The sequence below is a fragment of the Emydura macquarii genome, unplaced genomic scaffold (genome assembly GCF_026122565.2).
Source record: "Emydura macquarii macquarii isolate MOO-44397 ecotype Brisbane River unplaced genomic scaffold, CSIRO-AGI_Emac_v2 contig_1253, whole genome shotgun sequence".
NCBI lineage: Eukaryota > Metazoa > Chordata > Testudines > Chelidae > Emydura > Emydura macquarii.
The window spans coordinates 72936098-72961157 of NW_027131390.1; the positions used below are offsets into that span (position 1 = coordinate 72936098).

The 25060-nt window shown below is 38.9% G+C and overlaps 1 protein-coding gene across 1 annotated transcript in view; it reads left to right on the forward strand.

Moving 5' to 3' along the window:
- The window catches only part of ATF2 (activating transcription factor 2), an 89585-nt gene that overhangs the window by 30824 nt on the left and 33701 nt on the right, over positions 1-25060 (forward strand). Inside the window, 5 exon segments of the mRNA XM_067549209.1 lie at positions 4006-4124; positions 6880-7008; positions 10906-11084; positions 11464-11578; positions 11982-12068. Of these exon segments, the coding sequence (XP_067405310.1) occupies positions 4006-4124; positions 6880-7008; positions 10906-11084; positions 11464-11578; positions 11982-12068 (629 nt within the window).

A 25060-nucleotide genomic window follows, 5' to 3' on the forward strand; every position in this document is an offset into this window, starting at 1 on the left:
TGATTAAGGCATGAACAGTGCTCGGGCTCTTGGCACCACTCCCCATCACCGGAGCCCAGACACTTAAGCAGCGTGCAGAGAAGCACACGGTGTCAGTGCCCCCTTGGTCACCAGCTTTTAGCTCCTCGGAGTCCCCGCCAAAAGGGGTAAGCCCCTAAGCAACCCACTGGGTTTCCCATGCTGCCGCAGATCAGCGGTTGGCCGCAAGGACAATGGCCAGCTCCCTGGCAGTACTGGAACTCATGGGGGTTCCCTCAGGCCGCGATGCCATACGCTCAGTCGTCTGCGAGCACCTCGGTACCACAGTCACGTAAGGGCCTGGCCGTGACACTGGAGGCAGCTATCGGGTCAGACCGGGAAGACGCTCTTTCGGCCAGCCTCTCTGTAACCAACCTGACCAGGGAAGAAGATCCGGCTCCCCCTTAGATTCCTGCCTCCTCATCCTCCTCGCCAGATGAGGCTATTGCGGGCCCCTCTCATGCTGCCCCACTGGATGATTACAGGGCGCACCAAGACCTGTGAAAGCAGGTAGCAGCCAACTTGGGCCTCAAAATAGAGGAATTTTCTGAGCCAGTGGATGAACTCTTTGGAGTCCTGGCATCTGCATCTCCCTCCAGAGTAGCCCTCCCAGTGCATGATGGGGTGCTGAAGCTCGCCAGAGTATTGTGGCAGACCCCGGCCTCCCTGCCCCCCACTTCTAAGCGGGTGGAGAAGAAATATGTGCCCACCAAGGGATTTGAATACTTATACACACACCTATCCCTGGGTTTGCTAGTCATGGCGGCAGCTAACAAGCGTGACAGGCAGGGACAAATGAGCTCAACACCCAAGAATAAAGAGGCCAAAAATTAGATTTATGTGGTTGCAAGTTGTAGTGAACAGTGAGCCTGAGCTCTGGCGGATCGTCTGAGCAGAACCTTTTGCTCTCACCACAAGTGGTCCCTCCACCAGAAGGTAGCTGACAGCATTTTCCAGAGGTGAGGAACTCCCCAAGTAGACCTATTTGCTACCAGGAAGAAAAGGAAGTGTGCTCAATACTGCTCCCTCCTGGGGTTGGAGGACGCCTCCCTGTTGGACACTTTTCTCCTGTCATGGGCGAGGGGTCTATTGTACGCTTTTCCCCGATACCTCTCATACACAGAGTCCTCATGAAGATCAAGCGGGACAGAGTACAGGTCATCCTGATAGCCCTGGCATAGCCCAGGCAGCATTGGTTTGGGATGCTGTCAGAACTCTCGATGGCCAGGCCATGGTCACTCCCGCTGAGACCAGACCTTCTATCTCAAGACCGAAGTTGGCTGCTGCACCCAGATCCGATCACTCTGCGCCTGACAGCGTGGATGCTTCATGGTTGAGCAGGGATGAGCGCCACTGCTCGGTCCAAGTTCAGAGGATCCTGTTGGAGAGCAGGAAACAGTCTATGAAGGCATCTTATTTAGCCAAATGGAAATGCTTCACCTGCTGGGCGATGGCTCAAAGTGTCTCGCCAACAAAATCCCCTATTCAGATGATCCTGGATTATCCGCTTCATCTGAAGTAGGAGGGCTTGGCCTTCTCATCTATTAAGGTGCACCTGCTGGCAATTTCGGCCTTTCACCCTCTAATCCAAGGCAGGTCAGTTTTCTCCCACAGGATGGCATCCAGATTCCTCAAGGGCCTGAAGAGACCTTTTCCACTGATACGAGACCTGGTCCTCAGTGGGATCTAAACCTCGTCTTCTCAAGACTTATGGCACCGCCATTTGAGCCGTTAGCTTCTTTTTATCCATCCATCCTTCCATCCTGGAAGTGGCATTCCTGGTGGCGATCACCTCAGCAGAGAAGGGTCTTGGAGTTAAAAGCCCTGACCTCAGAGCCACCATACACGTTTTTTTTTCCAAGGACAAGGTGCAGTTTCGTCCTCACCCATCCTTTTTGCCGAAGGTTGTTTCCCACTTCCATGTCAATCAGGACATATTCCAAAGCCCCATAAGTTCAATGAGGAGAGGTGTCTTCACTCTTTCAGTGTGAGGAGTGCATTGGCTTTTTACATCGACAGGACCAGGCTCTTCCGCCACTCCACGCAGCTCTTCATTGCTATCACTGATCAGATGAAGAGATGTCCGTGTCGTCTCAACGGATCTCCTCTTGGATTATAGCTTGTATTCAGACCCGCTATGAGCAAGCAGGAGTCGCCCCTGGATTCCTGTCCATCCACTCCACAAGGGCACAGGTGTCTTCAGCGGCCTTCCTGGCACGTGTGCCTACTCAAGACATCTGTAGAGCCGCTGTGTGGTCCTTGATACACACGTTTACGTCCCACTATGTCATCATGCAGCAAGTGTGGGACGATGCTGGGTTTGGCAGAGTGGTGCTGCAATCATGTCTATGAACTCCTGCCCGCCTCCAGAGGCAGTGCTGGTAAGTCACCTAATTCTACATAGACATGAGCAAGCACTCGAAGAAGAAAGAATGGTTACTTACCTCGTAACTGTTGCTTTTTGAGATATGTTGCTCATGTGCATTCCACAACCCACCCTCTTTCCCCTCTCTTGGAGTTCCAGCAAGAAGGAACTGAGAGGGAGGGGGGACCAACAGCGCCCTATATATGAGCACATATGTATACCACTGCAGAGGGCACTAGAGCTGGCCCTATGGATATCACTAGCGCAAAAATTTCCAGCACTGGTGCATGTGGCACGAACACAGAACCTAATTCTGAATGGCCATGAGCAACACATCTTGAAGAACCACAGTTACAAGGTAAGTAACGGTTCTTTCTTTCTTAAAAGATCCTCTCTACTAGCCCAGGTACTTAAGAATACTTCATTTCAGTCAATAGATGGAGACAGAGCTCAGACATTTGATTACATCTTCCACTGTATCTGTATCATAAGGAACTTGCTGGTCTACAAACCTCAGTTCTGTATCTCCAGCAGGTGGAGCAACAGAACCACATCTGGCTGGCCTGAATGAAAGAGTAAAAAAGAGTGTGTCTTTGTAAGCATAGAAGACTTGTTGGCCACATGCCATATCTCTTTCCAGCCTTATCACTGGAGTTTGGAATGAGAGAGTCTTTCTAATTACCAAAACTTCAAGTAAATGCCACCTTCCAAAAGTTAACAGTTATTAATGTAAATACCATATTTTAATCTGATTTTCTTTATGTATGTAACCATTCAAGCCTCCATTGTAGCCTGCTACTTATCAACATGTATATGAAAGTGGGAAGTGACGAGGTAAGAGAGAACGCCACTCAACAGAACAACAAGTCTAATGAAAGCCTTCCCTCTGATAGCAATCTGTGCTGAGCCAGTCGTGTGTATTGTTGGGTTTACACCTATTAATTTGTACCAGCGCATAGCAAAGTGTGCCCCTGTCAAGGTGGGAACTAGCATTCATCCATATTTGTAAAGTTTATTTATAGCGTGTATTAAAAATAACTCTAAGATCTAAGAAAATTGGCCCAGTATCTTTTTAATCATTTAAATATTTTCAGCTATAACAGCTCTCTCCAACATAGATGGAAGCAAAACCCACATTATGAAATAACTGACAGCTAAGTTGTTTAATAAGCTGTTTTTTCAAAAAAAACTAGCACAGAACTATCCCAAACTATTATTTTTCCACACACTTAGTAAAAATATCTAAAATGATTTGAATTAAATTTTCAGAAAGTTTTGAAGAGTTATATGCCCACATCCATTGCAAAACAAATGAGTTTGTTAATCTTAAGCAATAATGGTTTTAGATAGAATGGGCTGCAAGCCTCTATAATTAAAAGGTTAATTGGATCTTAAATTTGTTTTTAAATAATGTTAAAGAAGGGACCTTAAACTGTAGTACAAACTTTATTTTAACTAGGTAGTTGTTTGCTTTAGTGTTAACTTTAGGATAAATAACAAAAGTAATTAAGACTAGTTGGGCATTGGTGGTATTTTCATATTTTTATTTTGAAAATAGTAATAATGTTCTTACTAAATGGTATTTTGAAAGAGAAAAAAACGTATGTTTCATTTCATTTCAGATCAGACACCCACACCAACTAGATTCTTGAAGAACTGTGAAGAAGTGGGTTTATTCAATGAGCTCGCAAGTCCTTTTGAAAATGAATTCAAAAAGGCTTCAGAAGATGACATTAAAAAAGTACGTTGGCAATACTGGGCTTTGAAGTTACTGCATACAATTTTTTTGTTTTGGTCTGGAAGTATTAGTGTACTGTGAGATTTGTTTGTTTTAATAAAGCAGAGGAGCGATGTTATGTGGAATTTATGCTTTAAACAAATCAATGTTCTCATTATTTTGTTTTTCAATTTTGAAATGTACCAGTCATCAGCATATAAATGCACATATATATTGTGTGGAGAGAATACAAATTTAGGCCCCAGTCCTACAAAGACTAATACACCTGCTTCATTTCACACAATGTGGTTTTAATTGGCTTTAATCTTGTCTTTTAATTATTTAAAGGCCTGATCCACAGCCTTTTAAAGTGAATGGACACCTTTCTATTGACTTCAGTGGGCTTTTGATGAGGCCCTAAATGAGCAAATGGTTCTAAAAAGAACCCAATTCTTACAAGAGGAAAAAACAAATACAAATAAAAATCAGATGGAAGAAATAACACACATTAATTGTTTAGCAGGTATACAGATTAGACAACACTTTAACAATATACACATTATTTTAACAACTGAATATTAGTGATGAGTTTATACAGTAGTAATCAAAATCAACAGCTAAAAGTGAAGTATGGTTTGAGACCAGATTTTATCATTTTAACTTCAGTTGAAGTGAGGTTTAAATCCCTTTGACAGACAAATCCTATTTGAAAGACAAATGTTGGTCACAACCAAAACCACCACACTTATTCTTATTGTGTAAATTGAATTTTTATGGAAAACTTGAATGTCATGGTGTCTTTCATTGCTGAATTTCTTCCTGTTTATAAATGACTTTGAGCCCAAGCCTGCAAACACCTACCAATGTGAAAAACTTTACTCATATAAATATAGATTACATCTCTAGTTTTCCTTGTCTCTGTGGAGATAGCAGAGGCACAGGGAATATAACAGAATCTTACTCATCTCTAAGAAAATCTGTCACCTGCCATTTTCTTTGTGCCCCAATGCAACTCCAAATGATGACTCCCATTGATACGCTCCCACTGTCTCACGTCACTATATGTAGCACTATTAAGCCTGTAAGTACTTGTAGGAGGTTTCCAGAGCATTTCTGTGCCATCTCCAAAGGCTACAGGGATCAAAGAACCTTTAAAACTTCTTTTCAGTTTCTTCGACACTGCTGTTCTTCTTTGCAGCTGACCTTCATGTCTTAGGGAGGGATATTGTACTATGATCTCCCTGAGTGATTCCTAAGGGCAGCGATCAAAGGAGAGTGCAGTTAAGTGGGAATATCATGTGAGAGGATTTACCTAGCCGCATTTTCTGGTTTTCAGAAGTTTTAGTTTCTGGCTTTTAACTTCCATGTTCTGGAAGAGTATAGGGAGAAGGGGCACCCCTAAACAATTTTATCTTCCTTTAATAAAGTTTGGATGTGTCTTGAATGAACCAGGTGGAGGAAAGTAATGGAAGGTAAAATCTTTCTGAGAGGAATTATTTTCATCTAAGGTATTTTGGCAAATGGGCTAGGTTGCAATATGTAAGTCAGTGGCTGAATACTCTGGACTTTACTACTGGTACTGTTTAAAAAATACTTTTAAATGATCCTAGATGTAATCCTCGTGCCCTTTTAAAATTGTTGTCAGATTTTAGTAATGTGAAGTCATTTAAGCAATTAAACTAAATTAAATTAAAAAATTTTTTTCCCATTCTCTCATTTTAAAAAATTTTCTTTGTCTCTCTGAATAATTATTCAATATATTTGTTTGAAAACTTTTTGTCCATTGTGGCTTTTTGGAAATGAGGTTATGATGCCACAATTGTGATTATAATAATTTGCTTGGTAACAATAAGATTCAATAAGCATCACATTGTGACTTCATGATGTGAGTTCAAAATAAAGTAGAAGTTAGGTTGTGATGAAGAGTTGTTATTCAGAACAAATCTGCAGTCACACTAAAGAAGAGACAGAAAATTACTGGCAAAGAAAAATGAGTCTTGTGTGTTTCTTGAGGGTTTTTTTAAAGTTTTGCTGTAGGTTGAGATTTTCTCCTTAGACATCCATATATTTTGAGATTTAAAGTGCTTTCAAAGTTTAAACTTTATTCTTAGCAATGTAATTTAAAGTTTTAGCATTTTATGGGGTAAAGTGGTATTGTGATTTTTAGCTACTTTGAGAATTCTCCATTACAAGTTGCTTATGATTGAATCGAAAATGTAATCAATTACAGGCAAGGAACCCAATACAGTGATTACAAGGGCCACATAAATAGTCACATAATTTTCCTCTTTCTCAAGTTGTTACATAAATCAGTATGGCCAGCTGTAGCATTCAGAGTAGTACAGGAGAGCAGGCCATGCAGAAGCCCTAACGGGGGGAAGAGGGGAGGGAGGAGAGCAGGGAGGGGAACAGAAGGAGTGGCTTTCTGGAGAAGATGACTATCTTGTGAAGTAGAGTACCTTAGGACCTCTGCTTGCCAGACTCTGTTCCCAGCTGTGAACTTTCTAAGGTTTTCAGGAAATTCTACAGAATTTACAGGGGTCAGCCTGTATTTTGGCTGGCCTGGGGACTTGAAAGGAGAGGAACAATGCAGCTGCGCAGTCATGCGGAAATGGAAATGATGGGGTTGCTTAATGAGCTGGCTCTGCTTTAGATGGCCTGTGCTCCTCCAGAACAGAGCTGCTACTCAATAGGACTGATACCTTCCTCAGGTATCTTGTTCTTGCGTATTTGAATTTATGAGTGGCTAATAAGTTTATTTGCATGTTTACTCTTCTAGATGCCTCTAGATCTATCTCCTCTTGCAACACCAATCATAAGAAATAAAACTGAAGAGCCTTCAGTTGTGGAGACAACTCATCAGGATAGTCCTTTACCTCATCCAGAGTCCACTACCAGTGATGAAAAGGTCAGGAGCTTATTTTTCTGGATTCAAAACATTTTTATAAAAAGCATTTACAACAACATATTTAGTTTTGCATATTTTTACTGGGACTACTTTGATCTAATTGTTGATTGTACAATGATGGTCGTCATATTACTGACTCAGTAATACACTCTGAAAGCTAAGCTGTTAAGAGGAAAGGGTTTTTTTAATCAGACAGTTTAAAATTGTTTAGTTTTTGTTAAAACACATTAACACTAACTTAATATTATTTTGAATCTGAAGTCTTTTTGTAACAGATTCAAAAGCCTCAACCCTTCAGTTAAAATTTGCTTACAATAAGCATCTCTTATATTTCTCACTGGTCCTCTATCAAATTCAGGAGAGACCAGATTTAAAATTCCTGATATTTCTTTTAGCCTTAGTCCCACCTATATGGGTTTGGCTCTTTGAGTCCTTCTCCATTCCAGTGTGTCTTGAAGTAGGTCCTTGGAAACGCCAAAGCTAATTACATCTTTTTGTATAACATCCATCCATCTAGTTTTGGGTCTTCAAGCCCGTCTCCTATCTTCCACGTCTAAGTTTAACACCCTGTTTCCTATATATTCTTCCAGTCTTGGGTATGTGAAAATAAACCATCTAAGTCTGGATTCCCTCAGCTTTTCTGTAATTGGTACCACCTTCACACTTCCCCAAATTGTTCTTTCCAAACATGGTACATCTTTGTAACTCCAAGCATCCATCTTAATACATTAACTTCCACTGTATTCAGTTACTGCTCCTTGCTCTTTCTCATTGTCCAGCATTCAAAGCCATACAAAAATGCAGGCCTAATTACCATATTGTAGATGTCACTTTTCAATTTGATAGGCACAGGACAGGAGGGATCCTGGCACGGCCTCTCAGCTCCCTTGGGGAGCACAAGTGCAGGCTTGACTCCACCCTCCCCCCCCCCCCCCCTTCCCTGCAGTTACCTGCCACGCCCGCCTCTCCCGCTCCAGCCTTGCAGCCCAGCGCTGTCTCAGACAGGGGTGGCCTCACCCCCCAGCCTGGGAGGGGAAGAGGTGGGCGGGCTGGCCAGCCCTTCCCAACGCACGGGGGTGGGGGGCAGGAGCGGGAGCAACCGCCTTTCAGCCAGCGCCCCGCACTTACCTGCGGCTCCAGCCCGGTGCCGACTCGGATGGGGTGGCCTCACCCCCCAGCCTGGGGGGAAAAGGGAGGGCGCCAGGCCAGCCCTTCTCAATGGTTGGGGGGCGCTGGAGGGGGCAACCTGGCACCCCCCTACAGGTTGACGCCTGGTGGTCTATCCCTTACCCGCACCTCCCTGCTTGGTACACCACTGGATAGGCATTCACCTATCGCAGATCACTCCCCTTGCTTTTCTCCATTTAGTCCATTCTTTTCCTGTTTTATAAGAAAAACAACTTTTTTTTTAAAGGGCTGCCTTTATACATCATAAATAGGGCTGCAGATTTGTCAGTTGTTTTTTTTTTTTTTAATAAAAAATCATGGAGTGGTCATGGTAAATTTAGTAAAAGTCACAAGTTTAGTGACTGCTCTCTGATTTTTGTTGATAAATGCCCTGACAGATGAGAGTACTGACCACCCGCACCCTCCGTCCCTGGCCTGGGTAATATGATTGTGGTTGTACAAATAACCACATAGTTTATTTTTTAATTTTTTCACCAAAATAGCATATACATTCACAAAGTCCATTTTCCCTCTATCAGCCTGACATTTTGCCTGCCTTCTTAGGTTCTGCTTGTCCCACTCCCCTCCCTCCCTCCCCCCCAAGGGGAAATTAATATTTTTCTTTGTTGGCTATTACACTTCTGACATTAAAAAAAACATTGTGAGGCAGGCAGAAGGGATATCTTTCATGATTCAGGGCATCAAGGATGAGCATGTGACTTGACCCACCAGACCTTCTTTTGCAGGTAGGTGGGCAAAGCAGCTGAAGCAGTTGCACTCTCTTGGGCAAAGGAGACTTACAAGAGGAATTTGCTGCCATCTGGTGCTTGTAAACTGCTCAGGATCATGGCTCCACTCTTGTAGCACTTATGAGCTCTTCATGGCAGTCATGTTCTCCTTTTGCACAGCTCCTAAACTTCATCTGAACAAGGTGGTTTCCCACAATGAAATGTTTTACCCCCTTTTGCAAAAGTTGGAAGAACTGATGCGCCACGCAACAAATCCAGGTTGTGTTTAGCTCTTCGGTGAGGAGCAAGTTTCAAAGCTGAATGTCTCTTAATTGAAAAAGCCCTCTGCCAACCTATTTCTATTTAAACTAGAATGCTCCTAGTTTGACAACTTCTGAATTCAAAAGCCACCATGGAGAGAGAAGTAGTCTTTAGGGCAGCCAGGTCCCCAACTATTCAGGGCATTATCAGTCAAAATCTACAACATAAGCTTCATTCAGAAATCAGATGGAAGCCAGTGTAGCCTATAGGGTACAGGTGTAATATGCTCCCTATGTAACATGTGAAATACCATTTAATAAGTGGGCAGCCGAAGTCTTCACTAACTGAATTTTTTTCATAGTCTTAAAGTATAGTCCTGAGTACAGCAACAATCAAATCTCAAGGTGATAAAGGCATAGGTAACTGGAAAGGCCTGCATCCAAAAGGAAAGATAAAAGCCAAGTCCAAATAAAGTGCCCTGCTGCTGCTACTGGTATGCACCTTGAACAGCAACTGATGATCTAACAAACAGTAGGCATGCTTCCTTGGTTGGTGGAAATAATAATCTCTTCCCCCAGACCGCAAACATCACTTTTATCTGATCTTGATTTGAGTCTCAGCGAGCTGGTTCTCATCCTAGCCCTGTCCTGTTTTGGATAAACTGCCCAGTTCAGAGAATGTTTTCATTTTATGGTTCATTTATATTATATTTCAATACAATTAAAGGTTATTGAATTCTGTAATAATGAACATTGCCATATAATTTCCAGTTTGCTGCATGATGCAGTGCTGTCTCATTAATTTGGGTGTGGGGTAGATGCCATGTACAGTAGGTAAAATGTACAGCACATTATTCAGGATCCCGTATTGTTAAAGGAAATCCTGGTTTTATTAACTTCTGTGAAGTACTTTGGGGTCTTCAGATGGAAGATATGTATAGGCATGCTAAATAATTGTTTAATATTTTCATTGAATCCTAATTGATGGACAGGCTCAGGATTATGACAGTCACATCTTCTGTCAGTCAGTTCTGTTTATTACTTGCCTGGCTTACAAGCAAAGGGATCTATCTTCTGTGCTCAAATTTTCTATTAAGACTCAATCAAGACATAGGTGAGCATATTTCTAGGCACCTTGAAAGACTGTGAAAGGACCGTAGAATCTTGTGAGTATTTTTCACTAGGTAGATTCCAAATTAAATAAGAAAAATTAGTTTTGAAAAAAGGAGTAACAAATGTAGATAGTTTTTTGGTTCTTACTGGTTCCAATGGCCTTTTGTTTCAGCTTTTATGTAAACCTAAAAGAAATATACAGCAAAGAGAAATATAAGTGAATGTCAGGACATGCTGAAAAGGTCTGTTTACCAAGAACTGATGCAACCGGTAGTATAACGTTGATTCTCAATCTCCTTTCCCTTGTATCTGTTGGACTTACTAATATAAAACCTGACAGCATAGTGGAGCAGTATGTCTCATAGCTCAGCAGACTGGTCTTGAATTTGTCCTAAAATTGTGATGAACAGATGCATTTCTTGATTTTGTTTGTCACAACTTTAATGATTGAGCCTATATTTTTGATGAACTTATTCAGTTTTTTAAAACAGCATAATTCATTCCATTCCAGCAGTTTGTAATGTGTAAATGTTATAAAGATCGCTGATTTGTTTCTGTAATCTATATTCACAGCACAATCTATATTGATGGTCTTTAATTGCAATGGTGAATTTTCATTTTTCCCATAGGAAGTGTCACTGCAGCAGACTGCACAGCCTACGTCAACAATAGTTCGTCCAGCATCATTGCAGGTTCCTAATGTATTGCTAACAAGTTCTGACTCAAGTGTTATTATTCAGCAGGCAATACCATCACCAACTTCTAGCACTGTCATTACCCAGGCTCCATCCTCCAATAGGCCAATAGTGTAAGTTGTATGTGATAGCAAAATATTTAATTACAGATTTCTAAAAAGATTTTGTCTGGTTTACAAGGTACTTTTGATTGCTTTTTCTGCAATTTAATAAACAGTCCAGCCTCCAGCCCCATATTCTCCAACAGTACAGTGAGTATACATTATAACTCTGACACAATTATGTCAAACAGAATTGCTGTTAAATGTACAGAATGTGGATATTATTGATACTTTGTTAAAATGGCAAATTGTTTAAGCAGTATTAAGTTTGGGCAGAGTTAAACCAAAATTAATAACGTATCAAGCTTTGTAATAAGAATTGTGAGTATCTTTCACTTCTGCTGTGTATTCATGTCCTTTTAAAATATTTTCTCCTCTTTGTTTTTCTCAGACCAGTACCAGGTCCTTTTCCTCTGCTGTTACATCTTCCTAATGGACAAACCATGCCTGTTGCTATTCCTGCCTCAATCACAAATTCTAATGTTCATGTCCCAGCTGCAGTTCCAGTAAGTTTACACATGACACATTATACATTCTTAATTTTAAAATGAAGCAGACTTGCAAAAATGCTAGTTTTTTTTGTTTTTGTTTTTTTTTATTTCAAATACTGAAATTTAGAAAAAGATTTTTGGACTTGATTTACTGTTGTGGGATACATATTTTTGGCTACTCTTGTTTTGTGCTCTGAATACCACTTAGTAGTAGTATATATTTATCATTTCACATATTACTTAAATGGTTAGAAATATTTTAATTACCATGAAAAGGTAAAAAGCTACTGTTTTAGAACTTAATTTTACAAAATTTGATAGAATTTGTTTTAGTTCTAGTGGGCAATGCAATCATATAATTTGTATTATGCTGGCATACTCAAAGATTGTTTTTCATTTTTACAACTTTCCTGGTCAGCTTGTTAGACCTGTCACCATGGTGCCTAGTATCCCAGGAATCCCAGGGCCCTCCTCCCCACAGCCAGTGCAGTCAGAGGCTAAATTGGTAAGTTAGAATTCCATTGATCTTCAAGAAGGTCAAAATCTGAAAAAATGTTATAAATTATTAATAATTAGGTCTTACTACAGATGTAGTTGTTTGATCTATTAATTGTTATCATGCTGTATAAATGTTATTTTCTACAGACTTTGATCTTACAGAAAACAAGCTTTGTGCTAGAATCTAAGTGCTGAAAAATGAGAGCTATCAGTGTGTTTTGGCTTTATGGTAATTTCAGATTCTAGTATCATTGTTAGCACCAAGACTAAAACACATTTCTGAATTTAGCAGTGGCAGTGAAATAGAAGTAGACGATTTTTAACTGCAAACTCAGTCTTGCTCCTCATGGTGATGGCTAGGAGTATATGCGGCTTTAGGAGGAGGAGGAGACACAAGCTTAATATCATTTCAGTGGTGAACCTTGCCTGCTAATAGAAGAAGAATTGAAGAACTACAGAGGTAAGCCCATACCAAAAGGTGTGAGGCTTCTTAGCAGAAAAGACTGTAGGAATAAAAAACAGGCTGTTCATAACAACACACATGTCCTCATATTCCAAGCTGTTTATGGTCTCTTCTTTCAGGCATGCAACCTGATAGGGTTTAATGACCAACGTCACTAAACAGACATTGGTATGATGTACACAAAAAGTTGGTCTGTTTAGATGACCTGGAACAGGGATCAGGCAGAAGATGATTAAAAGGGTAAAGAAAAAAAATCACTTATGTAAATGTACATTAACAGGATCGTAATAATTATAGTATAAATTTTAATTAATCACTTCAAATAAAAATGTATATCTTCTGCAATTTGTTAGCTAGTTCCTTCAATGCTTTTTTACCTAACTTTTCTTCATTCCTTCTGTTCTTGTAAAATGGAATGGGAAATATATGAAAGAAAAATTAAATAAATCACACACACACACACACACACACACACACACACACACACACACACACACACACACACACACACACACACACACACACACACACACACACACACACACACACACACACACACACACACACACACACACACCCCCCGTATGCATCCATAGGATATCTCCACAAACAGAATCTGTCTTGTAGATTATGTGCATTTAACTTAGAGTAGTGTTGTGTTATCCCTGACACTCATTTATTTCTATTTAAAAATTAAGAGAAGAATCAGTAACAGCAAGTAGTTACAAATATTATGTGTAAATGTGAAGAGGTAGGGGGATTTAGGGGTGATGGCACCCTACTAGGGTGCTTTTACGGCAGGAGCGGGAACGGGCAGCCCAGTTGCTGCAGCTGGAGGAGCCATTCTGAGACTGTACACAGCTGGCAGGAGAGGATGATGGACAGCATAAGATATGAATCCTCTTAAAATCCTTTATTAATGTGGGCAGAAGGCTGGGCAGGCCTCAGTCATTGAACTTCCTTTTTTGGCCCCCACCACAAACCCTAATTCACTCAGTAGTGAGGAAGGGTGCAGCAGTACCCTCCGAGATGGGCAAGGATCCTTTCCACACCAAATATCTGTCTTGTGAGATGAGGCTGCTGGGCGCATACAATCCCTTTCCCCAAAATGATACAACCATTCTGAGGAGTACGCTGGTCCCCAGTGGACTCTGAGGGGAACTGCCTGCTGCAGTCACAGTTACTCTCCCATCTCTGCTCCCTTTTGTGAGCTGGCTTTTGAAGCTCTGCAAGAGCGAGGGAGGACAGTACTAAGGACTTTTTCTGCTCAGTCCGCTCTCTCATCCTTCAGGGGAATTGAAAAAAGAAGTCCTTCATTTTCAGAATCAGGAAAAAATTAATTGTAACTGCCTTCTGAGAGAATGTGTTTATCTTAATTCTGGGAAAAGATGAATATCAGAAATGGGGATCAGATAAGAACAAGAATTCTATTTCCTCACCTGGCATATTCCACTGGGTCAAAAGACTCCTGCTCACAGAATTTTGCTATGTGGAATCTATTAGAACTTCAAGACTAGAGCTCCAAATTTTTGTTTAGTTGGACAAGAAATTAGGCTTTTAAGAATAAGAATAAATCATGCAGTAATATGTTTTATGAAGCTTTATATGTGAAAAAATACAAGTGGTAAAAGTTTTTGATTTCATATAGGAAAAAGCAATCACACAGAGAGAAGGCACAAAAACAGCATAAAGAAGAACAGAGATTGCAAGACTTAAAATTTAACAATCTCATTAGTTTTCTCATTAAAATTTAGCTAATTCGTGCACTTCAGTGATTGCTTATCTTCTTTAAATGGGATGTTAAAAGCATACTCACCATATTTCTTCCTTCCTTTCTTGTCTCTGTGAATAAAGAATGAGCAGAATATATCAGAATTGTGTATATTTGTTTTGACCATTTGCTTTATAAAGAGTATAGTCACAAAAACAAAAAATTCTTATTTCTATTAAAGTAGAAAGAACTGAACAAGAAAGTTAATATTCACAGAAAAATTTCTCCAACAAAAAATTACATGTTCTTAAGTGTTAGCTTATCTGATAGAAAGTATTGTGGACAGGCACCCTGGGTTGCCAATTTTTTTAAATTCCATTTGATTTTCAAAATGTAAATCTTTATTTGCAGCCCCAATTCTGTCCTTCTAGTATATTTCTTACATATAAAAACATGTTAAATATGAAACTGCTAGAATGCAGTGCAGGTTACGTTTCAAATTCTGCAAATGTGATTAAATTTACTTTTATCATTTGTGGTGGTATCTGTTAAACCAGCAGAAGGCTTAGAATATGTAATTATTTTTGGTCTCATTAATGTTTCCTTGACAAACACAGTTGATGAAAATACCTTTAAAAAACAAATTCTGTGCTCTGGTTTTCAATAAAAATTCGCAGGATTAGCTAGATACTAGTAATATATGTTAAACACTGTTTCTGTATGTATCTATTGTGTATTTCTCTTAGTCTGTCACTATGGTTAATAGCTAGAAGACAAGGAAGCAGAATTTTTTAATTCATTTGGAACTCTTTTATTGATATTGCAAGAGATAGCTTGGTCACATGTAATCATATTTCATGGCTGTGGATTTTTCACATATTACACATGGGGAATGTAATATAAATGTATACTTTACATAATTGCTAAAACAACTGGTTGTCCAGCTTGCTAAAACAACTGGCTACCTAACATCAAAACTGTCTACTGAATATATAACATTCAGTGTGACAATAAATAGACTGCTGAACTAGGAATGATGTCTTGACAATTGGTAACTGGCTTGGAGGGCTGTTACCTCTGGCTGTTGCTTTTAACTGCCATTGGTTAAACTTTTGTCTTCTATAATGCAAAAAATGCAATTTTTAATCTTTAATATAGTATTTTGCATATTTTACTGTATGTTATGTATAAAACGATATTATTGTAAGGCACTTATTGTTAAGACGTTCTGACTATTCCAGAGATTCAGGATGAAGTAATTGATGTGGTGTTTGAGGTCCTAACATCAGTGCTGGAAATAGGGATGCTGGGAGTGTGGGAGCACTCCCTGGTTTGCAGTGGTTTCCATCATATACAGGGTTTACAGTTTGGTTCAATGTCTCTCAGCACCCCCAGTATACAAATTGTTCCACTACCCTGGGATCTAACCTTTTCTTTGACAAGACACATGACAACTTGCCCAGACTGAGGCAGCCATAGTCATATCCAGGTCTCTGTGTCACTTAACCATGTTCATAAGTTCCTGCAGTGATGACCTAACTTTTTGCCCCTGAGCAAGACTAGCACTGTCATTCCCACCAGAGAAACATCTTCCGCCATCTTCAGTAGACGAGGGAGCATAATGAACATAGTAACATTTAAGGTACAACAGCAAAGTATCCTGATGTGAAAGAAATAGTGAGCAGCCAATACGGCTGCATCAGGAGCATTTTAATGATCTGAAAAACTAAAAGGTGACCTTAGCAATTGTCCATACAGTTGCTAAGGATGAGTACAAAAGAATAGCATAAGCATGTAGGGACAAAATGAGGCAAAGGGACAAAATGAGTGACACCCTAGCAAGAGACATAAACATCAGTAAGAAGAGATTCTGTAAATACATTAAGAGCAAGAGAAATATAAAGGAAAGTGTAAGTCCACTATTTAGCAAGGAAGCAGAGATGATAACATCAAGAAATTCTGAAATGTTTAATGCCCTTTTTGCATCAGTCTTACCTAAAAAGGTGAATTGTGACCAGATAATACAATTAGTGTTAATAATAAGTGGGAAAGATCACAGTCCAGAATCGGGAAAGAACAGATTCAAGAATATTTAGATAAGATGGATGTTTTCAATCTCTGAGGCCTGCTGAAATTCACCGTAGGGTATTTAAGAAACTAGCTGACGCAATCTCAGAACCATTAGCAATTATCTTCAAGAACTCATGGAAGATGGGTGAGATCCCAGAGGATTACAGAAGGGCAAACATAGTACCTACCCTTAAAATGGGGAGCAAAGAGGGTCTGGGAAAATGTTGACCAGTCAGTCTAACTTTGATACCTGGAAAAATACTGGAACAAATTATTAATCAGTTTGTACAGTACATAGAGGATAATAGGGCGATAAAGAATAGTCAACGTGGATTTGTCAAGAACAGATTATCCTAAACCAACATACTTTCCTTCTTTGACAGAGTTACTGGCCTAGTGGATAGGGGAAAAGCATGTGATCTATCATGATTTTCATAAGGTTTTTGGCACTGTTCCGGATGACATTTTCATAAGTAAAATAGGGAAATGTGGCCTAGATGAAAATAACTATAAGGTGAGTGCACGACCAGTTGAAAGATCATATTCAGAGTAGTTATCAATGATTCGCTGTCAAACTGGACGGATGTCTAGTAGGGTGTGTTGTATTAAGTTAGATGGAATAAATGGGCCCAAAGTGTCAAAGATGTTAACGTAAGTGTCCAACATCAAACAATGCTATCTCCTGCTGTCTCAGGGGATAGCAGGAGTAGCAGTCATGATGGTGGCATGCACTGCTTCCCCTTCTCTCATCTTTTAGTCAGCTATTGTCACAGTAGCCAGCTTTTTCCCTCCACAAGTCTCTCTTTGAGTACTACAAAAGGAAGTGACAGGCAGAATAGCCAATCCCCTTATTATTTTGTCCACTAATTATGCCTAATTTTGACACACAATTTTGACTACATGACCTCTTGAGGTCCCTTCCAGCCCTATGATTTCATATTCTTATGGTTAACAGAAATGACATCCATTTGCTACAAGCTTCCTTGACTTCTCTAATATTCTTCATGGGGAAGGATGACATGGTTATAGCAATGTAGTTGAAGTCAACTTTAAATGTGTGTTAGGCACCTACTCTCTTAGGTGCTTCTGAAAATCCCATTCTTGCTCTGTTTTCCCATCTGTACAGGGGGAAATAGAATATTAGATGGGTGTTGGATGCATAATTCATTACCATTTGACTCGAACCTAGCATACTTTTTTAGAGTGACCCAGAGGATAGAACCACTGCAAATTTTGATAAATACCTATTTGTTTCCTTATGGGTTATATATAGCAAAGCTGCTCACTCAAAATCATGTAAAACACTATTTGTTGTGATAATCATAAGAGTGAGCTTCACTGAAATAAATGGGAAAAAAAATTCAAACCTCAGTTGTTAAAAATAATCCGTCAGCAAAGATACTCTTTGATAATGGATATAAGTCACGGTTAAAATTTCATCTTGGCTTTCCTAGAAGACACAAATCCCGTGGTCATTGGCGATAGGATAGCTAATCCATCTCACATGCCAAATATGGCCTTCACTCATGCATGGATCTGAAGAATGTCCTTCTGCCCATTTTTTACATTCTAAATGTGAGCAGCTCCTGAAGTCTTACTTCAGTTTTTAAATCTGCTCTCTAGTGACATTTCAAAGCGTTACCAACCTGGAGATGCTCAACTTAATTTTCAGATTTGCCTGTCATTTGGTTGGTTGCACTGTATTCCACTTCCACATGTGTTTGAGTCTCCCTGCAATGCTTGGATTGCACATCTTTAAATGTTTACTTAATTACAACCTTCTTTTCAATTTGACTTGAAAGAATGCGTATGTGGTCTTTGAAGATGTATCAGTGAGATGACGGTGCTAACATTCTGGAGAAAGTTTATCCTTATAGGGTATTTTACTTCTGATGTTTTTCCCCTGTGCAATCAAATTTCATGCCAGTATTAATTTAACAACACAAATGTGCAAGCTCAACTGCATATTAACTTTTTAAATGCATAATTTAAATCATTGGATTTTTATTTTGTTTTCCATTTTGTATGGCTTTTATTTTGATGCCATCGCCAATCTGGGCATGTCAGACTCCTTCAGGGTGGCACAGTCTTGGCCTTTCATGGGAAGAGAACTTTGAGGCTGTCACTGCCATACCCATGTTCAGTCTTCTTTGCTGCTGTGTTCTGTCCTGTAGTTTGCACTACCACTGCCTGCCACCTCAATGGCTGTAAGCAGCCTATAGGGAGGGACATTACTGTGAACACAAGTGCCTTGGGTGGGGATAAAGAGAGAATAACAGGAGCAAGAAAACAAGATAAAGCATCAAAATAAACCAGAAAATATATATATATAGAAGAAAAAAGAACAGGGATAAAAATTCCAGGAGAGAAAGAAAATAGGAAAACAGTTAGATAGCTCTGATCTTTTTGTTGCGAAGGGCTCTCCATTAAGACAGTGTTAAAACTATACCGTATAATGTACAACAGAGTGTATACTTAAATGCTGAAGCATTATGATATGAAATTAGTAAGGTGTGTTGCATTTAAGTTTCTGCATACAATATTAAATTTAGGTAGATGAAACAGGCATTCTAAAATAATGTAGTTCTTTTGGATTGGATGTTCATGTACACAGAGTTAGCTTGCATTAAACTCTGGGCTAATGTGATTTTGAATATTCTTGGATCACCCGCTGTTTGCAGGAGGGTGGGAAGTGTTGCCTGGCATTAGGTATCAGTTGCTCATATTCCTTTGAAAATATTTTGTTAGCTTTTAATAGGAATGGTGATTCATAGATTCCAAGGCCAGAAGGGATCCTGTGATTTTTCTAGTCTGATCTCTCCTATGTAACACAACCCATAGAACTTCCCCAGTTCCTGGAGCATATCTTTTCAAAAAACATCCCATCTTGATTTAGAAATGGTCAGTGATGGAGAATCCATCATGACCCCTGGTAAATTATTCTAATAGTTAATTACTTTTTTATGAATGTATACCTTATTTCCAGTCTGAATTTGACTGGCTTCAACTTCTAGCCACTAGATCATATTACACCTCTCTCTGCCACATTGAAGAGTCCATTTTTAAATATTTGTTCCCCATGTTGTTACTTATACTGTAATCAAGTCACCCCTTCACATTCCCTCAGTTAAGCTAAATAGGCATGTTTGCTTAACCTTTAATTATCCTTGTGGCTCTTCTCTGAACCGTTTCCAACTTACCTGCATCCTTCTTGAATTGTGGGTACCAGAACTGGACACAGTATTTCAGCAGCGGTTGCACCAGTGCCAAATGTAGAGGTAAAATAACCTCTCTATCCTGCTTGAGATTCCCGTTTATGCATCCCAGGAGTGCATTCACTCAAATGGTCACAGCATCACATTGAGAGCTCTAGGAGTCTTATATGAAGATCAGCTTTACAGATCATGTATAAAGTGTGCCACATGTACTAATTGTGGATTTTCACACACAAATGCTCAGTGTCCACTGTTATACAGAAATCTCTTAAGATCACACACACACAAGTAAAACCACACATGCAGATTGATTTTTGTGGTGTTTTTGTGGTGTCTAGAACATAGTTACAGTAGGTGATGTGAAAAAATACATTATATCCTATTGTAAAAAAGAGCTAAGTTATTTCAGAATTGGGTCTTTGATTTTGTCTGAGAGAAAATCTGAAATTCCAGATATCAGTATGTATGTAAATAAATAAATACATGGATTACTTCAAGCTGTGTAGCATGTTTGTCGTTAACATGCAGTTTGAGGATGTAGACAAAACACATTGGGGAAAACATTCTGAGTGAATCATGAAGTTTCCTAAGAAAGCAAATTAAAAATCTTTGTTTAAACAAAGTTCTACTCTCAGGAACCCTTCATATAAAGCCTTTTGTGACAAACTGAGAAATATCTTGAACACAGTGGGGAACAAGTAGGCTTTTTCTGCAGGGGGTTTCTACTGAGAGCTGACAGAGGGCAGCTTGGCAAATGTTCAGAAACCTACATTAACTTGGTTGAGCCCGGCATGAGACCTTGTGTTCAGCAGAATTCTTCTGACCTGCCTCTCTGCATGCCGAGCTAATCAGCAAACACCTAATGAGCCTACTCTAAAGAAACAGACCCTTTCCCAACCTAGTTCATTTTCATACATTCTCTGGGGGTGGAGAGACAAGACTTCACGAGGACTGATGATGCTGCAAAGACCACAATAATGATAATTAACTTGCTGAATTTAGAAGATTATGCTGTTAATTAGTTGCAAAATAAAGATAAGTAATAGAGCAGCAGATGGTAGGATAACACCCAGGAGAAGGAGGGTTATTACTCTGATGAGCTTTTGTGACAGATATGAAATATGGATCTGACTTTTTCATAAATTGTTTCTAGAGAATATTATCTTGTTTCTGTGAGCTGTTGATGGAGGGATCTATTCCTACCAAATTTTGACAAATGTAATAAGGATTTCTTTTCAAGGGTACACATGCATAATAAAATTTCACTTAAAATGTTAAAATCAGATTTTTATTCTGCCTGCAATAATTTAACCTTGCTTGAATAAGCATCTAGATTATGAATAGCCATTGTTATTTCTTCACATACAATACTACAAATATATCTTCAGAATAAATCTTTAATATATGTGGTAATGTATCTGATTTTTAAAACTAAAATCCATAATATTTTGGGTGACTACCCCACTATTCAGTTGAAATACGATGTCCACAGATATACCACATGCAAGTATTGGAATACTTATCTGATATTCAAAACTAGTATTAAAAATAAAATTGCTAGAGACGATCCTCCTGATTAAACTCCATTCTTCTGAAATATCTAAAGCTATTCCCTTACTGGTTTTTTAATGTTTCACGTATTTGTAGATAACTTTCACCTACAATAAATACATTATTTGTGTTTCTTGTATTCTTCTCTCAATCTTTTCAGTGCCTAAAACAGAGAATTGTTTTGTATTCCTATTTCTGTGGTAAATCTCTATTTTGTTTGAACTATATAACTAATTTTCAGATGGAGTTTATTTACTATTAAATGTGAAAAATGTGTGTTTAACTAAATAACCTTAGCATTATATACAAAAGTTAAGTTTCCAAAACATTATTAGTGTGCCCATTTACAAGTCCTGTGTGTCTGATGGTATGTATACATTTCACAGCATAGGCAATAATATTATGTTACACATTTAATTGGAAAAATTTCAATAGAAAATATGCACGTGCACTCTGGCAGAGTTAATGTTGCTGTTGGAACCTTACATTTGAATTTCCTTTGATTTTAACTTTGCAAACTTAATGTGAGAGGTTTTTGTATTTAATTCAGTAGAATCATTGCAGTTAGGAGATTTTAAAAAATGGAGTTGGATGGATGTATACCACAAAATTTTTCCTGCAAATATTATTTTAAAAGAATTTACTCTGCCTATCTTCTCACCTCTTTGCATTTTCTTTGTTACTGATCTAGCAAATGGGTGTACTAGCCAAGGGTGTTCACTGAACCAGCCAACTTTAACCAAATATTACAGCATATTTGCATGGAATGAATTTTTAATTTGTAATGGTGAGCATTTGCATCAGAAAACTGATTGAAAGCTGGAATAGAAACATAACATCTAAATTGTGTCTAATGAATACTGTCCTAGTTGTAACTATATAGTACTTAAAATGAACTGCTTATCAACAAGCTATAGTTCAAGAATTATTTGAAGTTATTCAGATGATAATTAAAAATAATAAACACATTTGAGAAAAATCTGTCTTTGCAGACAGTTTATGAAGAGAAAATGAGCTGAATTTTGTCATATTACTATTAAATATTTGTCTATCTCTAGAAATAGAAAAGACATATTAGATTATCCAGTCCATTTTCCTGACAGTTTTGGAAACTTACCATTAAACTGCCACTAGCCTATCTGTACTTTCAGAATAAGGGGGGAAATGGTCCTCATTGGACATTACAGTTTAGTAAGGTGAATTGACTGAACAAAGGATAAACCTTTGCTCCTGCACTTGTTTGACTGGAGACAGTTGATGGTAAGGCTTGAGGTTTTATTTATTTATTTTTGCAAAGCTGTGTCTACAGTAGTAGAAAAATTAACTTTTTTTTAATGAGAGTTTAGAATTTGCAGACTATTATAGAATGCAGTAAAAATTCCTGGCACATGTCTGGAATTTTCTTTCATGTTGGGTATTAGAATTGACTTTTTAGTTTGACAGGAGGGTGGGACAAGTTACTTTCTTCCTCACGCAAATTGTTCTAGCAACTCCTGTGTCCCTGCCAGAGCTGCACAGTCAGACAAAGCTGGGAAAATGTGCAATGTAAAAAAACGGGCAGAGCTTCATTGGCACTGCTTTTTAAATATTATGCACAAAAAACAAAATTAAAAGAATGTTAATGTTGCAAAGTCAAGCACTCAAAGGTTAGGAAATGCTATGATTAAGGTTCCCTATGCAACCTTAATTTGGTCACCTTACATGTATGCATTATGATGTTGGCCAGCATTCTGTAAAAAGGTCATAAAAGAGCGAGGGGGGCAAACTCCAAGTCACTGAAGTCTTAGTCTAGTTAGTGCTTTAAACACAAGAGAACATCCTTCCTGTTCTTTGTAACCCTCTGTATCATAACACACAAAGCTAGTCAAAAGTCAGAATTTCTGTTTCATGGGAAATTCCAAAATTCTGGAAGGGGGGAAGAATCATTCAATTTCAGAATGAAAAATAGAATATTTTTAAATGCCCCGCAAAAGGAACAACATTTTGGGTTTGATTTGGCAAAACCCTGCTTCACTGGAAAATTCCTGGACAACTCTAATAACACATATGCACAAGGGGGCCAAATTAAGGTTGTATTTCCTAAATTATTAATTACTGACTTTTTAACCCTTAAAATTCTGGTGAGTCATTTGTTAGCTTCTTTAAAAAGCCAATTGAAAAAAATTCTGTCAGGTGCACCCATATTGATCCACTGCATGTTTATCACCAGAAACCCAGGACTTCTAAAGAGATAGCACACACCTCAACCACTTAGTTAAGATTTATGCACACTGTTATAAAAGTGCCCATACAATACTCTAAGCGCCCTTAATATTTTATGTAAGAATACACTTGAGTTAAAGCAATAACTAGGCTGTTATCCTCTATGTGGACAAGTCACTACTACAGATACAATGTCAGTGGCTTGCACAACTACTTGCAAGGCAGCAGAGTAGTGTTGGGAGTTAGGAGTTCTGGATTCTATTCAGGCAACTGTAGTCTAACCAAGCACCACAGCTAAACACGCAGATTTGGCATAACTTGTGAAAAGCAACTGATGTGACATGCTATATTAGAGTCTTGGGTTCTGTTCTCAGCACTGACAGAAGTGATTCTGTTCCAGATGTTACTTTAATTGTAAAATGGATTAAGATGCTTTCCTGCCTCCTAAAGTAGGGGAGAGGTATGAGTCCTTGCTTAACAATAATGGTGTTGAAGTTCACAGAATTAACACCAGTCAGTCAAAGAGCTGAGACTAGAACACTGTCTCCTCCTGACTCCCAGCCCAATAAACCTTCTCTTAGGCCAATAGGGTGGATGCCTGCCACTGCCTCCTCTCTTCAGACATCTAGCTTTGTGTCTACTGTTTCGGGGCTGAGGGCATGCTTAGTGCAGTTGGTATATAGGGAGTTCTGTGGAACTGGGGTATACCAGTTCAGAATGGAGTATTTGGAGACTTTAGCAGCAAGCCTCCAACAACCTCTGCTGAACATGTGCAGATCTGGATAGACTTCTCTGGGAACAGCAAAAGGCGCCTCTCTAATACCAGGACTATCCTTGTTGCCAAATTTCAAGTTTATGCTCCAATGCATGGAGGTGCCCAGAGCTCTTCAAAGAAATTGCTGGAAAGAGAAATTTATCATAGGGGAAAATAGTTTTGTCAATCTTCATTCTCATATTTAGCAAACCTTTTTTCTGAAACTTTCCAAAAAATTCAGTCTGAGTTAGAGAAAGAGAGCATGGAAAATTCTAGCCCAAACAATTAAAGTTAGACAAAATTTATAAGCAACTGAAAACAAGGACTTATAATGGAAAGTGCTAACCTTAACAATAGGCATAACTGCCAGTTTTGCCTGTAATATCTTATACTCCGAGTAGTCTCCAGGTATTGTAGAGCTGAATGTGAATTTTAGGCTATTTAAATACAAATATCTCAATTCAGTGCCATGTAAGATTTGGGTTTTGGCTAAGCATCTACAATTTTGGATGCTTATCAAGACCTGTAGAGGCATTCATGAGAGTCCCCATTTGTCCCCACAACTTCCCTTAGGTAAAGCCATGTTGGAAAGCAAACCGTGGTCATAATCTTGTTGGGTAGTGAGGAGGCTTATAGTCAGAGAAGTATGGCAAGCCCATTTTCCACTGTTCTTCCTAGTATCTTCGGGGGCTTCCGGGGGTGAGAAGCAGGGAATGCTTCTGCCTTACTCATCAATATCTCTGCATTTTGCCTTTATTGAATTAATGACCTCTTTTCTTGTGCACTTTTGGCTATGGTACACAGGAGAGCTGAATGTACACTGTAAGCCTGGTGGCACTCAAAAGAGGATAATAAATATTGATTTTTTTTCTTGTATGTTTGTGCAGAAGATAGCAATGTGCAATAATAAAGATTATTCAAGGGAGTTGTGAATTTGTATTCATTTTAGACTGTCATATAATAAAAAATCTTTGTTAATCTCTTGTAAAAGTATACTAATCTAATTTTTAATAAAATTGATAGTTTTAAGTAC